Consider the following 9,127-nt stretch of genomic DNA (forward strand, 5'->3'; position numbering starts at 1 on the left):
GCTGCTTGAAGATCATTTGCCGGCCAGTGTGGCCGAGCAGTTCTAGGCGCTTCAGTCTGGAACCGCGCGACCACTACGGTCGCAGGTACAAATCCTACCTCGGGCATGGATGTGTGTGATGTCCTTACGTTAGTTAGGTTTAAGTAGTTCTAGGGGACTGATGACCTCAGATGTTGAGTCCCATAGTACTCAGAGCCATTTGAACCAGCCAAGACCATTTGCAGCCATTCATGGACTTCGTGTCCCCAAATAAACGATGTCATTCACGGACCGGAGTTGTTTACGGTTGGTTTAAAAAACGTTCGGGACAATTCGAGCGAATGAACTGGCCACCCAGATCACCCAAGATGAATCCCATCGCACATTTATGGGACATAATTGGCAGCTCAGTTCATGCACAAAATCCTGCACCCTCGACACTTTCGCAATTACGGACGGTTATCGAGGCAGCACGGTCAGTATTTCTGCATTGGACTTCCAACGACTTGAGTCCATGCCAAGTAGAGGTGCTGTACTACGCCAAGCAAAAGGAGGTGCGACACGATATTAGGAGGTATCCCGTGACTTTTGTAATCCGAGTGTATTACGTACTTCGTGCTCCGTTCTAATCATCGGGTAAGGATCTGAATCCCGTTCGCAGTGTCTTCCCACAGCACCGTCTCGTCCTGTGTTGCAACTGAAGGCTCAAGGAGGTGCCCTCGGCGGAGACCCACCTGGCAGACCGGCGGAAGGCGAAGAGACGCAGCAGCAGAGGCAGGCGGTCGCGGCCGCGAGCGCGAGGACGGGCGCCGGCAGCAGGCGCATCCTGCGCGGCGCGACGCTGTGGCGAGCGCCCTCTGAGCAGAGCCGTGCTGCCCTGGCAGGCCGCTGGACTTGACTGCGGCCGCCGCGTGCCGCGCCGGGCCGGGCCGCCGCGCTTATCGCGCCTGCGCACTGGGCGAAACCTTATCTCGCGCGCCCGCCGCGGCCGGCTCCTTCGGCTGATACGCACTTCTCGAAACCGATGCGCGGCGCTGACAGATAAAGCACCCGCGCGCTCGCACGTGGGGCCGGATGTCGCCGCCGATCAACCTTCAGCTCTGCAACAGAAACAAAGATACGGCGGGCGTTCCCAGAAAGGTCCCTGAATAACAGTGGATGGCGTTCAAGTGTAACTTCGACGCTGGCGGCAGCGGACCGATTTTACACACGTATCCGAGGAGGAATGGTCAACATTCGGGGATATGACAGCAACGAACACGCGAAGCAAAACAGTCTAGTAATCGTGAGCTCTAAAATGCATACCTTCAAGGGTTCAGCTTCCTCAGTCAGCCTATACAATAAGCTATTTTTACGATTTTTTTATAGATCATAATTAAGCAGTCGACACAAATCTTTTGCACAATATTTATTGATTCTTGGACAATATTATCATATTTTTTAAAGAAATTCAATCATTAAGGACCTCCCTCCCAACCATTCGTGAAGTTAAATTTGCTCTGCCCAAAATGAAGTGTGTCCATGAAGCGAGCACTACAGTCTGCAAATCTTGTCTGGAATCAGACAACAAACAATTTTCTTAATATACAGGGTGTACATTAAGTCCGGGAACACTTTCAATGATTTAGTGCACAAGAAACAGACACTGTACAGATATCATACATATGTCATTTCGAAGAGAAACCCCGAAAGTTTTTTTTTTTTCTTTTTTCATGTATACCACCACAGCGTCGTTTGCTAATTTGCCGATAGCGCTAGTCGCAAACATGGCCAGTTCAGGTGCGGAGCGAGCTTCCTGTGTGTTGGAGTTCGACAAAAACAAGTGTGCTACAGCTGTTCAGTCGGCCGGAGTGGCCCTGGGGTTCTAGGCGCATCTGTCTGGAACCGCGCGACCGCTACAGTCGCAGATTCGAATCCTGCCTCGGACATGGATGTGTGTGGTGTCTTTAGGTTAGTTAGGTGTAAATAGTTCTAAGTTCTAGGGGACTGATGACCTCAGAAGTTAAGTCCCATAGTGCTCAGAGCCATTTGAACCATTTGAACAGCAGTTCAACGGATGTTTAGAACCAGGTACGGTAAGAAGCTACCAACAAGGAAGGCCATTTACCACTGGCACAACAAATTCGTTACGACGGGCTGCTTGTGCCCGGCAAAGAGAAGCGGACGTCCCAGTGTGAGTGAAGTGAATATGGAGACATTCATAAGCAGTCCATAGAAATCGCTGTGTCGTGCATCCTCTGATCTCGAAATGACTCCAATGTTGGTAAAAAAACTTTCAAAGTTCCTCATCAAAATGCAATATGTATGACATCTCTACAGTGTTTAGTTATTGCGCAATAAATAATTGAAAGTGTTCCTGGACTTTATTTACACCCTGTATTGGACATTGCGCACGGAGGTAAGGGCACATTTTTCTGTAACTTGACAAAATAATAAAATGTCGGATGTTTGAAACAAAGCTTTAGTTTTGTCGTTTGTTTTTACTCACCCTTTCATGCAGTAACTAATGAATAAATTGAAATAACAAACTTAGCCTGTTACTCCTTGCAGACATGCCCGAGGAGTAATTCAGCCAAATTTCACAAAGATGTCTCTATTAGTTTGCCCGGAATCCATTCCGTCAGCTTGAAGTACACGGTATCTGTTCTCAGCTAGCAAACATATGCTCTAAAATGCGTCCCTTCGAAACTACGAGCACTTTGTTTTTAGTAGGAGAAATGTGTCCCACAGCAGTAAAAATGAAAAAATGCTCACATCTTTGAAGACATGCAGTGTAGAGCCCTTGTTCGCTAACCCTTTTTGAGTCGAATAACCGTTCCTGTCGTATTCTTCAGTCTTCGTTGCGATGCTCGATAGCTGCGATGAATTTTTGAATGATTTCGTGATCCCGTCAGCTGCCATTCTCTTTATTTGATGTACGATTGTACAATTTCGGCCTTAGACCATTTTTAGGTGTCTAAAGCGGAAACATTACACATTGGAAGCGTTAGTATCACTTTTGATTTTAACATAGGAACAAGTCATATCTCAAGGTGTACTAGACGCATTGTAATAGGAGCAAGGACGTAACAGCATAATGTATCATCAAAGGCTCTTCCATAAAGTCAGTTATAATGCGTCTAGTATACCTTGAGATATGACTTGTTCCTATGTTAAAATCAAAAGTGGTACTAATGCACCCATTCCAGATACTTGAAATTGACCCAAATTGTACAATAGCACACCAAGTAAAGAGAATGGTCGCTGAAGTCATCGCTCAATCACTCAAAAGATTCATCGCAGTTGCAGACCACATCGCAATGAAGTCTGAAGAATATGGCAGGAACGACCATCCGAAGCAAAAAAGACTAGTAAACTAAAATGCATGCCTTGAGAGCTATGAGCCCTTGTTCACTTTCCCTAGTGTGATACTCATCTCTCCAAGTGAACAAGTGCTCACAGCTCTGAAGGTATGCGCTCTAGAGCCTATGTTACTAGACCAGACTAGATACAGTGTATTTCAAGCTGATAGAATGGACTGAGGTACATTAATAAAGATATCATGGTGAAATTTGGCTGAGCTACTCCTCGGGCATGTCCACAAGGAGTAATATGCTCTCTTTTAATTTTAATTTATTCATTAGTTATTGCAAAAAAGTGACCAGAAATATTCGACAAAACTACATGTTTATTTCAAACGTTCGCCATTTTATTATTTTGTCAAATTTGAAAGAAAAAAATGCGACGACTCCGTGAGCAATATCCTATCTACTAAGAAAATTGTTTGTTCTTTTGATTTCAGATAAGATATGCAGACTTAAGGATTTTCGTCATGAACACACCACATTTGGCCAGAGCAAATTTAACTCCTCGTAAGGGAAGGCTTCATGATCACTGAATTTCTTTAACCAATCAGAAAATGTTGCCCAAGAAACATCAAATAATGTATAAAAATATATGAAGATACTAACTGCACTCGAAAGAACAGATACCATTAATGAACGTGCAGCTTCTCTAGAATAAATGATAATTAATTGAAACCCTCATTTGCCGACAGGTGTTGTTGATATACCTTGAAGGGGTAATGAGTGGATGGGCAAATATCTATTAGGTACATCACGTATGTAGATTGTGGACAGTTGATAATGTAGGTCTCGCGGGGAGTGGGGGGGGGGGGGGGGGTGCAAGGGATAAGACCCTGCAGTCGCGCTATTCATCTGTCCTCGGTGGCTCAGATGGATGCCGGCAAGGTAGCTCAGCGTGTTCGGTCAGAGAGTTACGAGCCCTCTGTAACAAAAAACTGAGTTAATCGATCAACAACGAACATAAACGGGTGTCTTACGACGTCCGCCCCAAGCAGATGCAACGAACAAAATGAGATTAAAAAAAAAATTGATAGAGTGTCTGCCATGTAAGCAGGAGACCATGGGTCCGAGTCCCAGTGGGGGCACACATTTTAAGCTGTCCCCATCGAGGCATATCAACAACACCTGTCGGTGGATTAGGATTTCAATTAATTATAATGTATATAAAGATTTAGGTTCATTGCTTCATTAACTTTCCAAGGAAAAAAATCTTAAAAATAGCTGACGAGAGTGGACCCTTAAGGGATGCATTTTAGAACACATGATCACTAGACTTTTTTGGTCCGAATTTTGGTGCCTTTTAAATCCCTTAATATCGACCGTTCCTCCTAGGACACCCTGTATTCCCGGTTACGATTGCTGCTTCGAACACATTTACTCTGCCTCATTTAACCATGTTCTAACCGGGAAGAAAATGCCTGCTAGAGTCAGATACTCGATCACACTCTTTGAAATTTTGAAGGAAACAGGGATAAAAATACAGGAACCGAAGAGTTACTACAACTTGTACAAAAACCAGACTGTAGTTACACACTGTCCAGTCACATTAATGTGACCACCTGTCAAAAGCCTGAATAATCATATTTTGCAGCGCGGAACGCTGCGAGACTTGCAGGAGGAGTGTCAGTAAGGCTCTGGAAGGTACCGACCAGAAGGTGGAGTCATGCCGACTCCAGTTCCACGGCCATCTGCGCAGGGTTTCTTGGCTGAGCATCCATGTCGCTAAAAGCCCGATCGAGGTGGTCCCACAGATTCTCAGTTGGGCTTAAAGTCGGGGTGTTTGGTGGCCACGGGAATACGGTACATTCATTCTGGTGCTCTTCGAAACACGCATGTAGAGTGCGAGCTATGTGGCAACTTGCATTGTCTTGCTGGTAGATGACGTCATTCCGAGGGAAAACAAACTGCATGTAGCAGCGGACATGGTCCCCGAGGGCCGGCCGCTGTGGCCGAGCGGTTCTAGGCGCTTCAGTCCGGAACCACGCGTCTGCTACGGTCGCAGGTTCGAATCCTGCCTTGGGCATGGATGTGTGTGATGTCCATAGGTTAGTTAGGTTTAAGTAGTTCTGAGTCTAGGGCACTGATGACCTCAGATCTTAAGTCCCATAGGGCTTAGAGCCATTTGAACCATTTGGTCCCGAACGATAGATGCATACTTGTGTCGATCCTTTGTGCCTTCCAGAATGACGAGATCACCCAGGAAAATGCCATGAAATCTTTCCCCAGACCATACTCCTCCCTCCTGCGGCCTGTACCAAAAAAAAAAAGTTCAAATGTGTTTGTAATCTTATGGGACTTAACTGCTAAGGTCATCAGTCCCTAAGCTTACACACTACTTAACCTAAATTATCGTAATGACAAACACACACACCCATGCCCGAGGCAGGACTCGAACCTCCGCCGGGACCAGCCGCACAGTCCATGACTGCAGCGCATGAGACCGCTCGGCTACTCCCGCGCGGCTGGCCTGGACCCTTCCGACGATTGTTGCAAGAGGTCTGTTTTCAGACCTTAAACGCCGTATACGCCAAGGATCGATCATGTGTCCGATGGAGCATAAAACGTGATTCATCTGAAAAGGCCAGATGTCGCCACTCAGTGGACGTCCAGCTGGGGTACTGACGTTCAAATTCCAGCCCTCGTTGCTGATGAACAGCAGCCAGCGTAGGTGTATGAACCAGGCTTTATATGTCATCCACTGCTGGTGCTACCACTTGCCATGTGTGATTGGTTATTGTATGTTGACGTCGAACGTAGGCGGTGGTCCCATTGATGTAACTCGACCGCGTAATAGTCGAAGAGCCTGCAAGGGAAGCCATAGCTAAAGAGGAAATGACACAGGGTTGTAGCCTATCGCAGAGTTATTCAACGTCTATATTGAACAAGCTGGGTAAGAAACCAATACGAAATTTGCAAAGGGAATTAAAGTTCTTGCGGAAGAAATACAAACTTTGCAGTTTGCCGATGACATTGAAATACTGACAGAGACGGCTGAGGACACGGAAGAGCAGTTGAACGAAATGGACAGATTCTCGACAAAAGACTGTGAGACACACACCAATCAAAGTAAAACAATGGTCTTGATAGTAGAAGTAAATCAGGCGATGCTGAGGAAATTAGATTAGGAAATGAGAAACTAAGTAGTAGATGAGTTTCTTTTTAGGGCAGCAAAGTAACTGATGGTGCCGAAGTCGGGAGGATATAAAACGCAGGCCGCCGATAGCAAGAGAAGCATTTCTAGAAAAGATGCATTTGTTAACATAGTATAAAAATTTAACTCAAAAATGGCTATGTGTACAATGGGACTCAACATCTGAGGTCATCAGTCTGCTAGAACTTAGAACTACTTAAACCTAACTAACCTAAGGACATCACACACATCCATGCCCGAGGCAGGATTCGAACCTGCGCCTGTAGCAGTCGTGCGGGTCTGGACTGAAGCGCCTAGAACCGCTCGGCCACCGCGGCCGGCTATAAATTTAACTGCTGGGAAGCCTTTTCTGAAGGCATTTCTGAGAGTTAAGACGTGTATTAAAGTGAAACGTGGACGATAAGCGACTGAGACAACAAGAAAAAAATATGAAATTTTGTGCTATAGAAGAATACTGAAGAATAGATGGGTACATCGAATAGCAGATGAGGACACACTGAATCGAATCGGGGAAAAAATAAATTTATGACGTAACTTGAATAAAAGACGGCATCGATTGATAGGACAAATCCTGAGGCACAAAGATATCGTCAGTGTGGTAAAGGAAGGAAGTGTAAGGGGTAAAAATTGTAGAGGGAGACGAGGACGTGAATACAGTAAGCAGGATAAATTAAATATAGATTGCCGTAGTAATGCAAACCACTCTTCGGACTGAAGACAACAACTACTCACAGTAATAGGCATTCATATTTATTTATTTGAGATTCCGTGGGGCCATCCGAGCCAGAGCTACTAGCTCATGGAAGGAGGCAGTACACAGTTTTCAAATTAAGATCAGAAAATTTATAAACAAAAGAATTAAAGAATTAATAAAACACGAAAATAATTGCGAGAGACTAGGCGAATGAATAATACATTGCAGATAAATGTTAAAGACTACTGCGGCGACATCCTACGTGTAATAAAAGGTGTGCGCCTTAAGGAAATTTTTCAATTTGGATTTGAATACTTCGGATTTATCAGTTCTACAGGCAGCCTGCTGAAAATAAAACCTGCCGGATACTGCACACATTTCTGAACAGTGTTTACGGAAGTATTGCCCAAGAGCATGTTGTTTTTCAGTCTATCGTTCACTGAATGAATGTTGCAGTTTCTTTTGAATGAGTCAGTATTGTCAACAACAAAACCCTTGATAGAATATATGTACAGGGATGGCAGAGAATTCCGAGACACGTGAACAACGGCCTACACGAAGCTCGCAAACTGATGCTGCAGATCAGTCTGGCAACCCTTTTCTGACCTACAAATATTCCCGGCGAGTGCCCAAAATTGCAATTTTAAGTAATCAAGTATGATGAACTACAGAGTTCAATTCTAGGTCAATTATTATTGCTAATAAACGTCAATGGTATTCCACCTTCACCTATTTGCCCTTTTATCAGATTGCATAAATATAAGAGTAGTCTTACAGAAAGGGACAATATTTGAAAACACCAGCAAGTGGTTCGAGGCACAGTCATGTTGTTGAATTTTGTGAAGTCAGTACATAAAATGCAGAACTTCTTATAGAACGCGCCAAAATTTAGAGCCATAATATGTCCGAATAAAGAATATGTTTAGTTTTTTGCACTGGTACAGATCACAATATGCATCCTTATGTATATTTAATGAAGTTATTTAGTCACCCGTGAAAGATTTATAATCAAGAAACTGGTTACTCTGCATGTTTCCTTTTGTGTATGGAATCATTTTTGTGGTAAAGGGCACTTACAGTGGAAACGTATTGAGAATAAAGAAGTTACTTGTAAGTACTACGTCTCATGCCAGACGCTGTACGTTCAGCAGACACCTCTGTAACAAAAAATTGTCGAAACAAGGTCCCGGGAGTAGACAACATTGCATTAGAACTACTGACAGCCTTGGGAGAGCCAGTCCCGACAAAACTCTATCTGGTGAGCAAAATGTATGAGACAGGCGAAATACCCTCAGACTTCAAGAAGAATATAATAATTCCAATCCCAAAGAAAGAAGGTGTTGACAGATGTGAAAATTACCGAACTATCAGTTTAATAAGTCACGGCTGCAAAATACTAACGCAAATTCTTTACAGACGAATGGAAAAACTAGTAGAAGCCGACCTCGGGGAAGATCAGTTTGGATTCCGTAGAAATATCGGAACACGTGAGGCAATACTGACCCTACGACTTATCTTAGAAGCTATATTAAGGAAAGGCAAACCTACGTTTCTAGCATTTGTAGACTTAGAGAAAGCTTTTGACAGTGTTGACTGGAATACTCTCTTTCAAATTCTGAAGGTGGCAGAGGTGAAATAGAGGGAGCGAAAGGCTACTTACAATTTGTACAGAAACCAGATGGCAGTTATAAGAGTCGAGGGACATGAAAGATAAGCAGTGGTTGGGAAGGTAGTGAGGTGTAGCCCCTCCCCGATGTTATTCAATCTGTATATTGAGCAAGCAGTAAAGGAAACAAAAGAAAAATTCGGAATAGGTATTAAAATCCATGGAGAAGAAATAAAAACTTTAAGGTTCGCCGATGACATTGTAATTCTGTCAGAGAGAGCAAAGGACTTGGAAGAGCAGTTGAACGGCATGGACAGTGTCTTGAAAGGAGGAGATAAGATGAACATCAACAA

The 9,127-nt window shown here is 44.1% G+C and overlaps 1 protein-coding gene across 1 annotated transcript in view; it reads right to left on the reverse strand.

Moving 5' to 3' along the window:
* The window catches only part of LOC126175175 (uncharacterized), a 137,694-nt gene extending 136,841 nt beyond the window's left edge, over positions 1-853 (reverse strand). The window contains exon 1 of the mRNA XM_049921765.1: positions 714-853. Coding sequence (XP_049777722.1) covers positions 714-804 — 91 coding nt within the window. The 5' untranslated portion in view covers positions 805-853. The remainder of the gene's footprint in view (positions 1-713) is intronic.
* Positions 854-9,127: the final 8,274 nt, after the last annotated feature.

The sequence above is a fragment of the Schistocerca cancellata genome, chromosome 3 (genome assembly GCF_023864275.1).
Source record: "Schistocerca cancellata isolate TAMUIC-IGC-003103 chromosome 3, iqSchCanc2.1, whole genome shotgun sequence".
NCBI lineage: Eukaryota > Metazoa > Arthropoda > Insecta > Orthoptera > Acrididae > Schistocerca > Schistocerca cancellata.